Genomic DNA, 20101 nt, shown 5'->3' with positions numbered 1-20101 from the left:
TAAAGCGACCATATTACGTAACAACAAGAGGAAACAAGCCCTATTACGTAACATGCTCCTTCATCTTTTAGAAACCATTTTCTATTACGTAATTAGCACTTGAATCTTTTAGAAAACATTCCTCAGTATGTAACAAGCACCTGCATATCGCCCTGAGGAGTTCGCCGTTAAACCTTCTTCATTATTTTAGGTCATTAAAGGAAGAAACGAGTACTGACTATGGGTCTGCCCGTTTCCAAAAAGGTCTCACTACTAATAGGGACTTGTAAAATATATTTTTGAACCATTTTCTCATTTATTCACAACTTTTCAAATTTTTCTTTGAATCATAAAGTGTAGCGTAGTCTATGGCTCTTTCAAAAATAGAGCTATTGAAAAGGAGAATAACATAAGCAACAGAGTAGATGCAGATTTGAAAACTTCAATCGAAGAGGATTTTGCCAGTTAAAAAATCCGAATTAATTTAAAATGGCTATCAATTAACTATAACTATATCCAAATATCAATTAAAAATAACTATTTCAATATCAAAAGCTTCAAACTCGCTATTTTTGTAACAAAAAAAAAATGTAGTTGTTATTTGTAACATATGTTAAGAACTAAAGTAATAAGCTGGGGTAAAAAGGGTGGATTTCCCACGCGGCAAGTTGAGCTTACCAAAAAAATAATGAAAACAGTCAAAGAATTATAACGTTTAAAGTTAAAACATTCATGTACGATTTCTGTTGAAATTCAGTTTGTATAAGATAAGCTAAACGGGCAAATATTTAAACTATGATTGCAATCACTGAAATTTGTATCCAACCGTTTATTGATTTATAGTCAAGACAGTTAAAAGCAGGGAAACCAGTCCGTCTTTCAGTTGTTTGACCCCTTGTCAACAAAATGTAATTCAGAAAACGATTCGTCAGCGGTAATTTAAAAAGCATTATTTGGTAGCGTTTCGGCGTTAAAAGCCGTTTGTAACGCAGTTGTTCGGCGTTAAAAGCTATTAGAAATGGTTTAAAAAACCAACTTAACCTAACCTAACCTGTCATCGTGAAACCTTGCATTAAACTGAAAAAGTTAACTGGCAGCGCTGATTAATTCCAAGGAGAAGAAAAAGTATTTCGGATATTCACCGCTGAATATCGACATTCACGAATTTTGGACAACAGGCGTATTTATAACAGGCTCTGGTGGCAGTAAAATACTAAGAGCTACAATTATTACGGCTGTTATACCATTCCGTTCATTAGTAGCTCTTAAATATATTTTTTCTTTAATATGAGGTGTAGATAGGAAGACGAAAGGGATAATGATAATTTTGCTAGAAGCAGAAAAACATGAGGCAGCACATGCAGGCACGAATGTAGAAATTGCCCTTAATTTAGAGGGGATGATTCTATATGTGGGGAAGGTGGAGAAAATCAGAAAAATGAATACGAGTTAGATTGAAAACACAAAAAAATAAAGAGATACGGTTGGAAGTAGGATACGGATAAGGGTAGAAATCTAGATACGGGTATAAAATCTTCTGGTCTAGAAGAACCTGTGGATAGCGGAACTATAGATCTAGCTCTAAATATGAGAGGTACCTAAGAAAGTATAATCTTAGTTCTATTTTTTTCTATTAAGTATTTTTTTATGATTCTCTCGATTTTTGATTATTTTTATATATGTTATTTTATTATTGTTATCATCGTTATTTTTTTTAATGATTTTTTATGCTTTAATTGCATTTCTTTTATCTTTTTATTCTTTTTATCTTTATATCCTTATATTTTAATTATGTAATTATGATTTTAGTATCTCTTAATTATTCTGTTTTAGGAAACTCGCTTCAATTGAGTTTTCCACAGAGCCGGCGTGTGAACCAAAACGAAAAATAGGATTTTTGAAGATGCATAAGTGCGCCAGCACAACCCTTCAAAATGTTTTTTTTAGGTAAGCTTATTATGCTCAGCTTACTAAACTTACTTTATATTTTAATCTTTCATTTGAAGGTAAGGTTTATTAGGCCAACTTAGGAAACCTTTCTAATTAGGTAGCATTTACTATCCTTATCTTCAATATGTTTTCCAAATGGCTAATCTTTTTAAATTACTAAATGTGTAATTAAGCGAAAACACAAAACAAAATCATCCGAAACTATACAATAAAAGGCCCTATCCAGGGTAAGGGCTGTTATGGAGTGTGCAACTGGAGTCAGTGTGTTATTGTGCGATTTGCTGGAAAACCTATACAGAAGAATTATTGTCCCCTAACTTGAGCAACGAGGAAAATTGCTTTTTTTGCATTGGAGGCACTAATTTATCTCCCTTTTACTTCTGATTTTTTTCGTTGTGAGGCGACTACGACAAACTAGTGGTTTTAGAATGCTGGGAAAAGGCTTATTTGAGAGAAAATCACCAAATCTAGTGCCGTTCTTCAGTAAAAAAAGAGATCATGTCACAACAAAGGGGTATATCTTGTATTTTGTGTCGTTGTCAAAGAGGATCCAGGAAATACAAGCTCTAATATTCTCTATCTATGATCGAAACCCCAAACTGTAGGTTTTTTTTATCCCTGTCTAGAATTTTTTTTTTTTTTTGCATGGTTAGCATGCTTCTCATCATTAATTGCTGATTCCTTTTTCCATTTTTTTTGTTTTATCCCTGTCTAGAAAATTTTTCTTTTTTTGCATGGTCAGCATGCTTCTCATCATTAATTGCTTATTCCTTTTTCCATTCTTTTTCTTCTGTCCCTGTCTAGAAAAATTTTCTTTCTTTTGCATGGTTAAAATGCTTGTCATCATTAATTTCTGATTCCTTTTTCTGCAGTTGCTGACGGGCTACCGCAAGATATGCGATTGTTCTTTAAAAACGAATTTAGAAGTTACTACTCCTTCTAGATATTTGTATAGTTCTGTCGTAACGAGTCCATAGTAAAGTGCCATATGGCACCCTTTAGAGTGGAATGGATTGAAAGCACAGTGCCAGCATAGTCTCTATGGCCGAAATCAAAACTGCAACTTTACAATCCCTCTTTCGTAAGCTCGTCCTCCCAGCCTAGATAACTTCGAAGACCACACTGCCTTTCCATGACGAAAGTACAACAGTTCAAAATAGGGATGATACCTTTTTGTTGACAGTGAAATATAAAATTATTTAACTGGATATTTCGAACACATATACAGTGTTCATCATCAGCAGTAAAACTCTGAGTGTTCATCACTGATGAGTGTTCATCATCATCAGCAGATGATGAACACTGTATATGTGTTCGAAATATCCAGTTAAATAATTTTATATTTCACTGTCAATAAAAAGGTATCATCCCTATTTTGAACTGTTTTACTTTCCTCCCAGCCCCCTTAGTAAAAGAAAATCACAAAATGTATTCTAAAAGAAATATCCTGATGAAACAAGCGTCACTTGTTTATTTTCATTTTCATGAAAATAATTGAGCTTCTCATGTGCAGATTCTTAAAGATTCAAGTAACAACAATCCCACGATTTTAATTTAATTTTGATTTTAATTTTGATTTTAATTTTGTAACAAAGTTGTACATATCTTTAGAGGAAGATAGGAAGTAAAACCTACAAAAAAAAATTCTTAGAGACACTGAAACTTGATTAGAAATTATTCCATCGCAGATTGCGCAAGAAGTATCTACGAAACGAGCTCAAATAAACTGATTCGTGGTATTTTCCAATGTTTGTAGAATTCTAAGAACTAGAGCTAAACTAAGGATTAAACTTGCAGGAGGTTCTTAGGGAACTTAAATGGAAAAATATCATTATCATTGTCGGTAAAAGGTTAATGAGAGACTTATAAACTAGGCTTGTAATTTCCGCTGTGTATTCATAGAATTTTCTAATGCTAGGAGTAATGGTGTCTACCAATAGAAATTGGGGGATGTACTTTTCAAAATATGGAAGGATATTTTTTATTGTTTTTTCAATTTCTTCAACGAAAAAAAAAACAAAACAAAAAATTCCAAGGAAAATACCTTAAAATACATTTTTAATCAAGAGGGAAAGTACCTCTTCCCCATTTTATACGAATGGCTAAGTAAAAATCTGATTTTTTCGGCTTGTTTCTATGTTTATCCCGGGAAAATATAACGAGTCAGTTGATTTGAGCTAGTTTGAACGCTTTGTTCGTGGTAGAACTTCGCTCTTTACTTCCGTAAGATTTCGTTATTGTAATCAATAACAAAAAAATATTTGACTTGATAATAGAAATAATTATGCATTTTTGATTGGTTTGAACTTTAACCTCCTCACCCCAACCTCACGTAAGGTAAAGCCTCCTCACCCCAAACGTAAATGGTAGCATAGAATGGTAGTGTAAGGCAATTTTAACAGCTGACTTAATAGTTTACTTGTAATAGTCTGGTATTATCGTTACCAAGCAAATATAATAGATCTCAGAAATGACATTTTCATTTTTTTTAGAAAAGTAAACATTCTGTCCATCATTTCGGAGCAACAAACTGTGCCTCAAGAGGGACTTGTGCTAACAATAGCCAAAACTCTAAAAACAAGTTTTGATAACCATTTATGCATCAAAAGAACTTTTTTTTGTGATAATTATAAATATGTGAAATTCATTAAATTTAATTTGACCATCAAATGTTTAAAGTCTGAAAAAAATTGCCTCACTTTTGAAAGAACGGTAAAATACCCATTCCCTGGGGGTTGATTTTTCCCTGGGGTGATTGTATCGGACCAATGGCCCTATATAAATTGAGAGAAGACTCGTTTTACCAGAAATTAATAGTTCTAGTGCTATTTCTTAGAAGAAAAAAGATTCTGCAACAGCCAATTAGTGTTTTCTACCATTTTGTGGCAAAAATCAGCAATTTTTCCCAAAGGATGGGAAAAAGCTATCGACTGAAAACTCCGACGTAGAATATCGACATTTATCGTTTTAATCGACAAAAATCGAATTTATCGAAAAACTGTACATTGAGCTTATCAGATTTATGCAATGGCACCTTCGCTCCTATAGATTCAGGTGGTCCACATAAAATAAACTGATAATATATACATTGGTTTTAATACCTGATCACTCTAAGTTGATTCATTTGAGGACTGATAAATTTTGTAGAGTGATATATAATTGTGTATTAGCTATTATGAAGAAGAACCAGCAGTTCTTTTGATAGGTGGGAGCCGAGGGTAGTGCGCCTTAAGCCTCTTGAGTCTGAAACACTCCCTAGGCAGTAGTATCAAGAACTTTGGTTTTACTGAAATCTATATAAGAACATTTCTCATCTTCTTATTCATAAAGATTTTCAGTGTCTTCTTGTATCTCGGGTGGGCGAAGTTCCTTAGCCCTCATGTCGTGCATCCGTAGGAGAAACATTAAAAAAAAAAAAGATGTTTCAAGAACTCTTCGTGGAAACCATGGATACGATGACCTTTAAATCATTTTTGACAAAGAATATACTTGAAGGGGTGAGCTTTTTCAGGGATAGTTATTATTCTCGAAGAATTTGTAGACAAATATTAAAATTAAATATAAAACGGGGTTGATGGAGGGTGCTGTAGCATCCCCGATATTTATAAAGCATACCTGTGCCATGTAGGCTTATGTAGGAAACTTTTTAATGCATAAAACAATATAGTAGGCTGTCAAGTCTATCTTTTTATCTTTAGGGAAATAATAAAAATCCTTTATCATTACATCATATTGAGCTTATGGCACATCGTAGACAATAAATGAATAAATTAGAAAAAAGGAGCAGGTGGTAAATGATTGCTTGGTTCGTAGGGAAATTGTTGATCTGTTGATTGAAATGACGCTAAATTGGATAAATTAGTCACAGATGGTGACACTCATGCCTGAGCGCAAAAACCGAATCGTTGCAATTACATTATATTAAAATTGTAATTGTAGCTATCAATAATCATTTGTCTTTGTAAAATGTAAACGTATTGCAAACCGTAATATTTAATTGCAAGTGTGAAGTATCTTTCAAATTGTAATTTAAATTAAATTGTAATCAAATGGTACTTGTATTATCGATCGACAGTAGTTATATCATACAAGTACCCATGTTAAAAAAGAATGTATTTCAAAATGTGTAGAATAATCATACTTAAAGCATTTTGCATGTAGCCCCGCTATGCTTTAGCGTCGACCCCCCTGATGCGCTAATATATAGCCCAAATTATAGATTTCCTCTCTATTCGTCTCAGTTGTTTCTACCCGTATTTGTACATTAGGGGCATGAGGGTAAAGTATAGCTAGGCTGCATGGAAATTGTGGTAACTGCAATTATTCTGCATCATATGAAGTAAGAATTGTTTTCTTAACATGGGTACTTGCTGCGGCTGATTTATTCCACAAGTACCTTTAAGTTGCATATTTAAATTTTCTATTATATTGCAAATTTTAATTGTGTGATTTAGATTTTATCTGAAGTTATATTACAGTTGTATTTTACACTAAAATTGCATCTTTACATTTAAAACTTCTCATACGAACTGTATAGGCAACGTATTTGATATCAATATCAAAACTTGTTGGAGGTGAAAAGAACTAGTTTTTGGTGAATTTCGACTGACAACAAAAACAAAGAGAAAGAAATATCTTAAGATGAAGAAAACAGACAGGATTACAGCCAATAGATGGAAAAGACAAATTAAAACGATGTGGATACTTCGGCTGTATAAACAATTTCTCTTTCTCTTTGTTTCTTATTAAAAAAAAACAAAAAACTTTGAGATAACCAACAGGTTTGGAATTATCAAACCACTGTATACTGTGTTTCCCAGTTTTAGAAGCCATAATGCCATGAGGTGGCGCATTCGTTCGTAAAAAAACCACATAGCCATTATAAAATAAACAATCATATAGCTCCATTTAACTAAGTCATGCATATAGACAAGAGTAGTGACGGATTCCAGTTTTGACGACACCCATAGCCGTTACTCCTTTCTTCCTTTAATAACGCAAGATGACAAAGACGTTTAACGGTAATTCCATCAAGAAACAGGTGCTATTAATTTTCTTCACGACACACGTGTTTGTTACGTAACAAACAGGGGTGGATCCAGCCTTTCGTTCTAGGGGGGGGGCGATTCTTACCGAAAAGAGTGGGGGTAGTGTCCCCCACAAGGCTGACAAGGCTTCTTCGTCGGCCACAAGGCTGACATTGCTTTTCATGTTTTAAATTTCCCTGGCGGTCTCTTGTTTAACGAAAATATGGTTTTCATATATTACGATAATGATTACAAAAACTCTACTTGATCAACTGACAACTGTTTACAAGCAAAATTCAAGCTTCCTGGCTCCACTGTTCGCAAACCTGTCAATTAACTCTGTCAATGCTGATATCGATGTCGCGGTGCACATTAAGGAGGGCCAAACCACTGAGTCTAGTTTGCTCCATCTGTGCTCTGAGCCAGGTTTTCAGTTTGCGTAAAGCTGAGAAGCTACGCTCGGCAGATGCCACACTCACCGGAAGAGATATAAAAATATCAAGAATTAAGCTGACATAAGGATATAGGTGCCTGTCACATTCCTTGGCAGTTTCTTCCACTGAACTAGGAAAAATACCTCCTTCTCTCTTAACTCGAAGCCATCTACTTCTCCACACATGCACCTCTGCCGAAATAAGTGTTGCCCTGGTAGACGGCATGGTTAAGCCAAGAAGTTGACCGTACATGCTAGAGATCTCTTTGACGGAAGATTGCAGTAAATCATGGGTACAATTCACAATATTTGATGGCAGCAGTACGGTTAACCGGAAAGAGTTCAGCGTGTCCCTTGAAAATCGGCTCTTTAAGTCACTTGTGACTGAGTCGAGCATAGGTGTAAAAACCACACGTCGATAATATTCTTCAGGCGTAGTATGAGGAGGATTATTTCGATAAACCTGTCTTTGTGTAATCCTCGGAACTTCAAGAGCCAATTGGATTTTATCTGACAATTTTTTTACTTGCTCGAATACTAATGCAAACTCTTCGTCACACGTTTCCCGTCGCTTTGCTAGAACATTCAAAAGATCGGAAACGTGGCCATCGGCAACGCCCAAGTCCAAAGTCTTCTTCTGGAATAGCCGACTAAGAGGCAAGGTCAGAGCGCAAATACTAAGTAGACACTAAAGGGAAACCACTAATTCCGCACTATGTAACACTGTGACAAGCATCTTTGCCTTCGGAGTGGTCACTGATTCACTCTAGTGACTAATGTGTTCCAAAGCCTGGATGATTTTTGGAAGTTCGGACACAAACTGCATAAGTGACTCGTGTCACTCGATCCACCTCGTCTCACCGATCCCCGTGATCTGAGCTTTTAGAACCTTATTCAAGACGTAATTTCTCTTCGCAGATGCATTAAAAAAATGCAACAACTTCTTTTATAATGCCTGTGGCATTTCTGATGCTCAAAACAGCTGAGCTTCTTGACAAAGAAAGGTTCAGGGCGTGGTTAAAGCAGGGACAACGAGACGCATTTTTGGCTTTTTTCTGAATTTCGACTACAGGACCACAGTTATTTGATACCATCATTGCACACCCATCCGTTCCGATTCCAACACAGTCGAGTAAATTCAAACCCATTTCTTCTAAAAGGCTCAGAACTAGCTGGCCAACCACTTCTCCATTTACAGTCGGCTCTTTGTCTGCAGTGGAAGGTTCAAAGGTGGCATGATGAACGTCAACAAAACCTATGAAGTCCTCGCGTCTATGGTTATCAAAGGCATAGCAGAGAGCTAAACTAAGTTGCAATGAATGTGACACATCTGTTGTCTCATCAAAAATGATGCTGTAATACCTTGCTGACTTTACTCTTTCTAGAATGACACCTATAAATTCTTTCGCACAACAGTCAATCAACTGGTTTTGAGTTGTTTTGCTGATGTAGGTAGCATTTTTTCCTGATGTTTTTAGTTATTCCTTTAATTTACTGTCGCCACTCTCAGCACGATAGCGTAGTAGTTCTCGGAAGTTTCCTTCATTGGAAAGCGGCATGTCATCCAAGTTTAAGCTGCCATCATCCCGATGGCCCCTCAGTGGAATATTCTGCCTTCCTAGAAATATGATTGATTCCAGAATAGGCTTAAGCCTCTCTCGGTTTTCTGTTACTTGCTTCATTCGCTGTTCGTTGACGCGATTATTTACAGATTCGTGCTGAGAATGGTAGACTCTTAGAAACTAACTTCCAGCCTCTACTGCGTCATGATGGTACTGGGAAGTATCATGTACTGTCGGGTCTCCATCTTTTCCCAGTAACTTAGCAAATTTTTTGACAGGCTTTGTGACCAGCTTTTGTAGGGGAACCTGTCTGTTTGAACCCCCGCCCCCCTAGCCCCAGTTACAAAAAGAGGGCAGTATTTGCAAAAAAGGCCTTTCTGGGCAGCAGAATATACAAGCCAGTGGAAACTCTGCAAATGAGAATCGTTCAAGTACCTTTTTTCGTCTTTCCCCCGCTTTAAATGAACAGAATATGGCATTTGGCATCCAATCGGGAGTTTCCATGGCCTCTCCAGAAGCTCGCACTTTATTCGGTCGTCAATGGCATGTATTGTACCGATGTGGATCCCAATATCGTTTTCCGGAAACAGGGTAGGGGGCGGGGGTGTTGCTGGATGATCACTCTGAACGCTAACGGGGTTAACAGAAGATTGCAAAGTGTTAGGAATTTGCCCGTGTTCGCCACTTCCAACAGAACTAATTGAAGAGCTACTTGCAGTTACAGTTACACTATCCATTCTGCGAGACTTTGAAATGGCAAAGCTGTCAAGCGTCTTTTGTCCGCGTTTTCCCGAGATCAATATCATTTAAACGACGAAAATCCTCGTGACACATACACATTCAAATTTCATTATACACTGGAACGAAATGTTTGTTTTGACATTTCAGATCCGGTTGTGTTGCGCAACCCCACCCACTTCCAATGTTTACATCGAACAGGGAGGCGAGAACTAGCTAAAATTTACCGGGTGAATTGTTGCTATGCTATGAGGTGACAAAAAATACTCGAGGCTAGCTTGATAGTGGAAAAGCTGTGGAATGAACGTAATGTAAAAAGGTTTTATAGTCTAGTTACAGTAGTTAGAACATGCGTTAATGCAAAGTGCAGTAAAAAAAATTACAGCCCGTCTAGGGGGGCGATCGCCCCCCTGGATCCGCCCCTGGTAACAAAGTATTTTCTAAGAAATGCGGGTGTCTGTTACATAATAGGGAACATTTTTTTATTGACTGCTTATAAAACCTGCCAGGGCTTCTTTACTTCGGGATTTCTTTGGGATGTTGCGTAATAGGGAATGTTTCTTAAGCTGTTACGTTATAGACAGTGTTTTTCTTTGGTTGTTTAACAAACCTGTGAGGGTCAGGAAAAATCTTCATTGGCCCGTCAAATCGGGATTTCTTTGAATATTACATAAAAATGAATTTGAAATATTTACTCACAAGTGAGTAATTTCTAAATAGCTTTTTATAAATATACCATCGTATAACTAAATACTGATTTGGTTCAAGTTGATTAGATGTCCCTGCTTGGAGAGGAAAATTGTGCAAATAGTAAATGTGTGCTTTTTTATGGTACGCTATTGGAAAAGGCTAAGAATGTGGGAAGTGCTATGAATATGAAAGGGCGAAAACATAATGGGAAGCAGCCATGAATAACAATAGATCTTCTTCAGAAAATAAGTTTAAGAAATAGATTGTTTAAGTTACAGGCTTTAAAACCTGCGGATCAGAATAAAGAACAATACCTTGTTTTTCGTAATGATCAATTTTCTCGGCGAGGCCAGAAATCCTAGTTTAGCTTGAAACTTAAGGAAGCTAATGGAAACCCATTGAAAAACTGAAAAATGATCCTTAGTTTTATAGGTCAGAGCCCTAAAATACTACCATCTGAAGTGATAGAGAATGAAGCCGTGGCTGCAGACGATTTTACGATTTGTGTTGAGTTTCAGAATCATTTCATTTCAGTAGGTTCAAAAATAGCCGGTAGCCGATATAAATTACCGATTTCCGGAAGATCTGCCTTTTGGATCCACTTTACTGCCCACTATAGGTGTCATGTTGCATTTAAAGAGGATTACCGTGAACGAGCTAAAGGATACCATATGTGCCATGACAAAAAAGTTTATTTGGTAGTGACTTGATTGTGTGTGTGTGTGTGTGTGTGTGTCCAAATCCCCTGGAGGGGGATTTGGGGGCCTTAGATTTAGATTCGGATGCCGTGGATGGAAATATGGAGATTCAATCTGTGTGTGTGTGTGTGTGTGTGTGTGTGTGTGTGTGTGTGTGTGTGTGTGTGTGTGTGTGTGTGTGTGTGTGTGTGTGTGTGTGTGTGTGTGTGTGTGTGTGTGTGTGTGTGTGTGTGTGTGTGTGTGTGTGTGTGTGTGTGTGTGTGTGTGTGTGTGTGTGTGTGTGTGTGTGTGTGTGTGTGTGTGTGTGTGTGTGTGTGTGTGTGTGTGTGTGTGTGTGTGTGTGTGTGTGTGTGTGTGTGTGTGTGTGTGTGTGTGTGTGTGTGTGTGTGTGTGTGTGTGTGTGTGTGTGTGTGTGTGTGTGTGTGTGTGTGTGTGTGTGTGTGTGTGTGTGTGTGTGTGTGTGTGTGTGTGTGTGTGTGTGTGTGTGTGTGTGTGTGTGTGTGTGTGTGTGTGTGTGTGTGTGTGTGTGTGTGTGTGTGTGTGTGTGTGTGTGTGTGTGTGTGTGTGTGTGTGTGTGTGTGTGTGTGTGTGTGTGTGGTGTGTGTGTGTGTGTGTGTGTGTGTGTGTGTGTGTGTGTGTGTGTGGTGTGTGTGTGTGTGTGTGTGTGTGTGTGTGTGTGTGTGTGTGTGTGTGTGTGTGTGTGTGTGTGTGTGTGTGTGTGTGTGTGTGTGTGTGTGTGTGTGTGTGTGTGTGTGTGTGTGTGTGTGTGTGTGTGTGTGTGTGTGTGTGTGTGTGTGTGTGTGTGTGTGTGTGTGTGTGTGTGTGTGTGTGTGTGTGTGTGTGTGTGTGTGTGTGTGTGTGTGTGTGTGTGTGTGTGTGTGTGTGTGTGTGTGTGTGTGTGTGTGTGTGTGTGTGTGTGTGTGTGTGTGTGTGTGTGTGTGTGTGTGTGTGTGTGTGTGTGTGTGTGTGTGTGTGTGTGTGTGTGTGTGTGTGTGTGTGTGTGTGTGTGTGTGTGTGTGTGTGTGTGTGTGTGTGTGTGTGTGTGTGTGTGTGTGTGTGTGTGTGTGTGTGTGTGTGTGTGTGTGTGTGTGTGTGTGTGTGTGTGTGTGTGTGTGTGTGTGTGTGTGTGTGTGTGTGTGTGTGTGTGTGTGTGTGTGTGTGTGTGTGTGTGTGTGGGTGTGTGTGTGTGTGTGTGTGTGTGTGTGTGTGTGTGTGTGTGTGTGTGTGTGTGTGTGTGTGTGTGTGTGTGTGTGTGGGTGTGTGTGTGTGTGTGTGTGTGTGTGTGTGTGTGTGTGTGTGTGTGTGTGTGTGTGTGTGTGTGTGTGTGTGTGTGTGTGTGTGTGTGTGTGTGTGTGTGTGTGTGTGTGTGTGTGTGTGTGTGTGTGTGTGTGTGGTGTGTGTGTGTGTGTGTGTGTGTGTGTGTGTGTGTGTGTGTGTGTGTGTGTGTGTGTGTGTGTGTGTGTGTGTGTGTGTGTGTGTGTGTGTGTGTGTGTGTGTGTGGTGTGTGTGTGTGTGTGTGTGTGTGTGTGTGTGTGTGTGTGTGTGTGTGTGTGTGTGTGTGTGTGTGTGTGTGTGTGTGTGTGTGTGTGTGTGTGTGTGTGTGTGTGTGTGTGTGTGTGTGTGTGTGTGTGTGTGTGTGTGTGTGTGTGTGTGTGTGTGTGTGTGTGTGTGTGTGTGTGTGTGTGTGTGTGTGTGTGTGGGTGTGTGTGTGTGTGTGTGTGTGTGTGTGTGTGTGTGTGTGTGTGTGTGTGTGTGTGTGTGTGTGTGTGTGTGTGTGTGTGTGTGTGTGTGTGTGTGTGTGTGTGTGTGTGTGTGTGTGTGTGTGTGTGTGTGTGTGTGTGTGTGTGTGTGTGTGTGTGTGTGTGTGTGTGTGTGTGTGTGTGTGTGTGTGTGTGTGTGTGTGTGTGTGTGTGTGTGTGTGTGTGTGTGTGTGTGTGTGTGTGTGTGTGTGTGTGTGTGTGTGTGTGTGTGTGTGTGTGTGTGTGTGTGTGTGTGTGTGTGTGTGTGTGTGTGTGTGTGTGTGTGTGTGTGTGTGTGTGTGTGTGTGTGTGTGTGTGTGTGTGTGTGTGTGTGTGTGTGTGTGTGTGTGTGTGTGTGTGTGTGTGTGTGTGTGTGTGTGTGTGTGTGTGTGTGTGTGTGTGTGTGTGTGTGTGTGTGTGTGTGTGTGTGTGTGTGTGTGTGTGTGTGTGTGTGTGTGTGTGTGTGTGTGTGTGTGTGTGTGTGTGTGTGTGTGTGTGTGTGTGGTGTGTGTGTGTGTGTGTGTGTGTGTGTGTGTGTGTGTGTGTGTGTGTGTGTGTGTGTGTGTGTGTGTGTGTGTGTGTGTGTGTGTGTGTGTGTGTGTGTGTGTGTGTGTGTGTGTGTGTGTGTGTGTGTGTGTGTGTGTGTGTGTGTGTGTGTGTGTGTGTGTGTGTGTGTGTGTGTGTGTGTGTGTGTGTGTGTGTGTGTGTGTGTGTGTGTGTGTGTGTGTGTGTGTGTGTGTGTGTGTGTGTGTGTGTGTGTGTGTGTGTGTGTGTGTGTGTGTGTGTGTGTGTGTGTGTGTGTGTGTGTGTGTGTGTGTGGTGTGTGTGTGTGTGTGTGTGTGTGTGTGTGTGTGTGTGTGTGTGTGTGTGTGTGTGTGTGTGTGTGTGTGTGTGTGTGTGTGTGTGTGTGTGTGTGTGTGTGTGTGTGTGTGTGTGTGTGTGTGTGTGTGTGTGTGTGTGTGTGTGTGTGTGTGTGTGTGTGTGTGTGTGTGTGTGTGTGTGTGTGTGTGTGTGTGTGTGTGTGTGTGTGTGTGTGTGTGTGTGTGTGTGTGTGTGTGTGTGTGTGTGTGTGTGTGTGTGTGTGTGTGTGTGTGTGTGTGTGTGTGTGTGTGTGTGTGTGTGTGTGTGTGTGTGTGTGTGTGTGTGTGTGTGTGTGTGTGTGTGTGTGTGTGTGTGTGTGTGTGTGTGTGTGTGTGTGTGTGTGTGTGTGTGTGTGTGTGTGTGTGTGTGTGTGTGTGTGTGTGTGTGTGTGTGTGTGTGTGTGTGTGTGTGTGTGTGTGTGTGTGTGTGTGTGTGTGTGTGTGTGTGTGTGTGGTGTGTGTGTGTGTGTGTGTGTGTGTGTGTGTGTGTGTGTGTGTGTGTGTGTGTGTGTGTGTGTGTGTGTGTGTGTGTGTGTGTGTGTGTGTGTGTGTGTGTGTGTGTGTGTGTGTGTGTGTGTGTGTGTGTGTGTGTGTGTGTGTGTGTGTGTGTGTGTGTGTGTGTGTGTTGTGTGTGTGTGTGTGTGTGTGTGTGTGTGTGTGTGTGTGTGTGTGTGTGTGTGTGTGTGTGTGTGTGTGTGTGTGTGTGTGTGTGTGTGTGTGTGTGTGTGTGTGTGTGTGTGTGTGTGTGTGTGTGTGTGTGTGTGTGTGTGTGTGTGTGTGTGTGTGTGTGTGTGTGTGTGTGTGTGTGTGTGTGTGTGTGTGTGTGTGTGTGTGTGTGTGTGTGTGTGTGTGTGTGTGGTGTGTGTGTGTGTGTGTGTGTGTGTGTGTGTGTGTGTGTGTGTGTGTGTGTGTGTGTGTGTGTGTGTGTGTGTGTGTGTGTGTGTGTGTGTGTGTGTGTGTGTGTGTGTGTGTGTGTGTGTGTGTGTGTGTGTGTGTGTGTGTGTGTGTGTGTGTGTGTGTGTGTGTGTGTGTGTGTGTGTGTGTGTGTGTGTGTGTGTGTGTGTGTGTGTGTGTGTGTGTGTGTGTGTGTGTGTGTGTGTGTGTGTGTGTGTGTGTGTGTGTGTGTGTGTGTGTGTGTGTGTGTGTGTGTGTGTGTGTGTGTGTGTGTGTGTGTGTGTGTGTGTGTGTGTGTGTGTGTGTGTGTGTGTGTGTGTGTGTGTGTGTGTGTGTGTGTGTGTGTGTGTGTGTGTGTGTGTGTGTGTGTGTGTGTGTGTGTGTGTGTGTGTGTGTGTGTGTGTGTGTGTGTGTGTGTGTGTGTGTGTGTGTGTGTGTGTGTGTGTGTGTGTGTGTGTGTGTGTGTGTGTGTGTGTGTGTGTGTGTGTGTGTGTGTGTGTGTGTGTGTGTGTGTGTGTGTGTGTGTGTGTGTGTGTGTGTGTGTGTGTGTGTGTGTGTGTGTGTGTGTGTGTGTGTGTGTGTGTGTGTGTGTGTGTGTGTGTGTGTGTGTGTGTGTGTGTGTGTGTGTGTGTGTGTGTGTGTGTGTGTGTGTGTGTGTGTGTGTGTGTGTGTGTGTGTGTGTGTGTGTGTGTGTGTGTGTGTGTGTGTGTGTGTGTGTGTGTGTGTGTGTGTGTGTGTGTGTGTGTGTGTGTGTGTGTGTGTGGGTGTGTGTGTGTGTGTGTGTGTGTGTGTGTGTGTGTGTGTGTGTGTGTGTGTGTGTGTGTGTGTGTGTGTGTGTGTGTGTGTGTGTGTGTGTGTGTGTGTGTGTGTGTGTGTGTGTGTGTGTGTGTGTGTGTGTGTGTGTGTGTGTGTGTGTGTGTGTGTGTGTGTGTGTGTGTGTGTGTGTGTGTGTGTGTGTGTGTGTGTGTGTGTGTGTGTGTGTGTGTGTGTGTGTGTGTGTGTGTGTGTGTGTGTGTGTGTGTGTGTGTGTGTGTGTGTGTGTGTGTGTGTGTGTGTGTGTGTGTGTGTGTGTGTGTGTGTGTGTGTGTGTGTGTGTGTGTGTGTGTGTGTGTGTGTGTGTGTGTGTGTGTGTGTGTGTGTGTGTGTGTGTGTGTGTGTGTGTGTGTGTGTGTGTGTGTGTGTGTGTGTGTGTGTGTGTGTGTGTGTGTGTGTGTGTGTGTGTGTGTGTGTGTGTGTGTGTGTGTGTGTGGGTGTGTGTGTGTGTGTGTGTGTGTGTGTGTGTGTGTGTGTGTGTGTGTGTGTGTGTGTGTGTGTGTGTGTGTGTGTGTGTGTGTGTGTGTGTGTGTGTGTGTGTGTGTGTGTGTGTGTGTGTGTGTGTGTGTGTGTGTGTGTGTGTGTGTGTGTGTGTGTGTGTGTGTGTGTGTGTGTGTGTGTGTGTGTGTGTGTGTGTGTGTGTGTGTGTGTGTGTGTGTGTGTGTGTGGTGTGTGTGTGTGTGTGTGTGTGTGTGTGTGTGTGTGTGTGTGTGTGTGTGTGTGTGTGTGTGTGTGTGTGTGTGTGTGTGTGTGTGTGTGTGTGTGTGTGTGTGTGGTGTGTGTGTGTGTGTGTGTGTGTGTGTGTGTGTGTGTGTGTGTGTGTGTGTGTGTGTGTGTGTGTGTGTGTGTGTGTGTGTGTGTGTGTGTGTGTGTGTGTGTGTGTGTGTGTGTGTGTGTGTGTGTGTGTGTGTGTGTGTGTGTGTGTGTGTGTGTGTGTGTGTGTGTGTGTGTGTGTGTGTGTGTGTGTGTGTGTGTGGTGTGTGTGTGTGTGTGTGTGTGTGTGTGTGTGTGTGTGTGTGTGTGTGTGTGTGTGTGTGTGTGTGTGTGTGTGTGTGTGTGTGTGTGTGTGTGTGTGTGTGTGGTGTGTGTGTGTGTGTGTGTGTGTGTGTGTGTGTGTGTGTGTGTGTGTGTGTGTGTGTGTGTGTGTGTGTGTGTGTGTGTGTGTGTGTGTGTGGTGTGTGTGTGTGTGTGTGTGTGTGTGTGTGTGTGTGTGTGTGTGTGTGTGTGTGTGTGTGTGTGTGTGTGTGTGTGTGGGTGTGTGTGTGTGTGTGTGTGTGTGTGTGTGTGTGTGTGTGTGTGTGTGTGTGTGTGTGTGTGTGTGTGTGTGTGTGTGTGTGTGTGTGTGTGTGTGTGTGTGTGTGTGTGTGTGTGTGTGTGTGTGTGTGTGTGTGTGTGTGTGTGTGTGTGTGTGTGTGTGTGTGTGTGTGTGTGTGTGTGTGTGTGTGTGTGGTGTGTGTGTGTGTGTGTGTGTGTGTGTGTGTGTGTGTGTGTGTGTGTGTGTGTGTGTGTGTGTGTGTGTGTGTGTGTGTGTGTGTGTGTGTGTGTGTGTGTGTGTGTGTGTGTGTGTGTGTGTGTGGTGTGTGTGTGTGTGTGTGTGTGTGTGTGTGTGTGTGTGTGTGTGTGTGTGTGTGTGTGTGTGTGTGTGTGTGTGTGTGTGTGTGTGTGTGTGTGTGTGTGTGTGTGTGTGTGTGTGTGTGTGTGTGTGTGTGTGTGTGTGTGTGTGTGTGTGTGTGTGTGTGTGTGTGTGTGTGTGTGTGTGTGTGTGTGTGTGTGTGTGTGTGTGTGTGTGTGGTGTGTGTGTGTGTGTGTGTGTGTGTGTGTGTGTGTGTGTGTGTGTGTGTGTGTGTGTGTGTGTGTGTGTGTGTGTGTGTGTGTGTGTGTGTGTGTGTGTGTGTGTGTGTGTGTGTGTGTGTGTGTGTGTGTGTGTGTGTGTGTGTGTGTGTGTGTGTGTGTGTGTGTGTGTGTGTGTGTGTGTGTGTGTGTGTGTGTGTGTGTGTGTGTGTGTGTGTGTGTGGTGTGTGTGTGTGTGTGTGTGTGTGTGTGTGTGTGTGTGTGTGTGTGTGTGTGTGTGTGTGTGTGTGTGTGTGTGTGTGTGTGTGTGTGTGTGTGTGTGTGTGTGTGTGTGTGTGTGTGTGTGTGTGTGTGTGTGTGTGTGTGTGTGTGTGTGTGTGTGTGTGTGTGTGTGTGTGTGTGTGTGTGTGTGTGTGTGTGTGTGTGTGTGTGTGTGTGTGTGTGTGTGTGTGTGTGTGTGTGTGTGTGTGTGTGTGTGTGTGTGTGTGTGTGTGTGTGTGTGTGTGTGTGTGTGTGTGTGTGTGTGTGTGTGTGTGTGTGTGTCCAAATCCCCTGGAGGGGGATTTGGGGGCCTTAGATTTGGATTTGGATGCCGTGGATGGAAATATAGGAATTCAATCTCATATACAAACCTGGTAATGGACAACCAGTGTGCTCGAGACCATTACATTACAAAAAGGATACCTGGTCGGCTTTGGTCATTATAATTTTGGAGCCGTTACAAATTTAAGTATCCATGCAAGTTGTTCTTTAACTTTTGATTAATTGACCTGTTTTTTTTTATCTGTTTTAACGACCCCCCACATTAAAAGGTTCACTCCGAAAAAAACTTTTTTTTATGTTTGGGAATGTGATACAGAGAAATTTTTTCAATAACAGAAAAAAATGTTCCAGCCAAAGACTTTTATGCATAAATACTAGCCCTGAAAAAGTTTTCTGTTTGTTCTTAGGCCCTGAAGCACTGATCTTGGTATAAAAAAATATTTTGTTGCTTAGGCCCTTATGGTGTTTTCATCTAGGATTCCTTCACAATCCAACCACAAAATTTACAAATTCAAATATCGAAATCTTCTTGAACAGGCAATTTATTTAAAAGTTTTGAATTGCCTATAACTATTTTATTGACACAAATACCAGTGTAAAGATACCATTGGAAATTGGAAAATCACCTTGGAAAAATTTACACTTCTGATAGGTTAACGTCTCAAATATCCAAGTTCTTTCTTCTTTATGAAGAACTGCCTCTCTAACTCTTTTAAGAAGAGCCCTCAAAATTCTATAACAGGAATTTCTCGTCTTAATAGTATAAAAACATATCTCTTAGAAATTATTTAAACCCAACTTTTTAAAACATTATGAAGCGCACACAACTGTGCATAACCAGAACAAATATCTTTGAATAAATAGCGGAATACACACATGACTGGATCCCTGATGTAAAAACAACTGCTAAAACACTATTATCTAACACAAATGTCAGTTATGTTTCGTTTTTTCGACTTGAATTCTTGAATATAATGCTTGAGCCACATCATAGTCATATTTGTTGATAAAATCAAATTTACATATGATTACAGCACCAGTTATGTTCGCCGTTCGTAACTTCTCGAGTAGAATATTGTTCAATTTTCAAGAATAAATTTCTTGACTAACCAATCAGTCAAGGTTTAAGGCATACTTTATAAACCTAGAAACGATGGAAACTTAGAACATCGGTTCTTCTATCTGCAAGAGGAATCTGATAACAGTTGAGAAGCCAGACAGCCAGTTCAGTAGTGAAGCCAGTGAAGTAGTGAAGCCAAGAAGCCAGTTCAGTAGTGAACAGTTGGACACAAAATAGTGTTGGTGCAAATTCTTTAAACTGATTGTTTGCAATTTTAAATTTTCGCTTGTTATATACAACTGTGATGGTAATATCCAGAAAAATACAATATCATTCATGAACATTGGCTATTTTTTTATCAACAGGTGCGACTCTGATGTGGCTCAGTTATGGAGGAGCAGCCTGTGTAGCTGTGGTGGCCACAGGCGACTTGGTACTGCTGTGAGTTGTTAGTAGTGGTAGTAGTATTTCACAAACTCTTTTGTTTTATGAATATTTATTCCAGGTATGCACATATAAACGACCTAAACGTCATTCTACCATTGAAAAGGTGGAATTATCTTGGCAGTCCAGATTTATTTTCCATAAAATTGGTTGAGGAGACACCGTGGCATCATCTAGGCTACGACATAATGGCTTTGCATACAAGGTGGGATCATAATTCAATTAAGCAGGCTTTATCTGGAGATCCTGCTTTTGTGACCATAGTTCGAGAACCAGCTGAACTATTTGAATCCCTTTACGGCTACTACAATTTTCAGAATTTTTTCAAAAATCTGACGTTCTTTTCATTTTTAGACAAGTTAGAGGATGGTGGATTTGTAAAAAAGAATGATAGGTTTATGGGTAAGATTGGAAAGAACCAGATGCTTTTTGATCTTGGGTTTCCTGTAAAATATTTTGATAATGAAGAGAAAGTGAAAAAATTTGTTGAAGAAGTTAAAAATAATTTTCATTTAGTAATGGTTACCGATAAAATGGACGAATCCATTGTTTTATTGAAACATTTGTTGTGTTGGGACTATAAGGACTTAGTTATCTTGAAATTAAACGCCAGGGCAGAAAGCAAGAAAAAGAAATTGTCCCCTGCTCAAACAGAAAAATTACGAAAGTGGTTGAAAGCAGATAATTTTCTTTATCTGACGTTCCGGGAAGTGTTTGATAAGAAAGTAGAGGAATTTGGATATGAAAAGATGGAAGAGGAGAAACAGAAATTATCAACAATAAGGAATCAAATAATGGAAGAATGTCTGTCAGGGAAAAAGGACTTAACTGGAGACAGTCTAATTAAAGCAATGAGGTAAATATACAGTTACATAAATGA

General features: G+C 40.7%; 1 protein-coding gene across 1 annotated transcript in view; it reads left to right on the top strand.

Annotated features, from left to right (window-relative positions):
• LOC136028302 (galactosylceramide sulfotransferase-like) overlaps nucleotides 1–20101 on the top strand; it is a 34806-nt gene extending 14705 nt beyond the window's left edge. The window contains exons 2-3 of the mRNA XM_065706064.1: nucleotides 1813–1926; nucleotides 19283–20101. Coding sequence (XP_065562136.1) covers nucleotides 1813–1926; nucleotides 19283–20081 — 913 coding nt within the window. The 3' untranslated portion in view covers nucleotides 20082–20101. The remainder of the gene's footprint in view (nucleotides 1–1812; nucleotides 1927–19282) is intronic.

This window comes from Artemia franciscana, chromosome 6, assembly GCF_032884065.1.
Source record: "Artemia franciscana chromosome 6, ASM3288406v1, whole genome shotgun sequence".
NCBI lineage: Eukaryota > Metazoa > Arthropoda > Branchiopoda > Anostraca > Artemiidae > Artemia > Artemia franciscana.
This window is presented reverse-complemented; position numbering and strand designations above follow the sequence as displayed.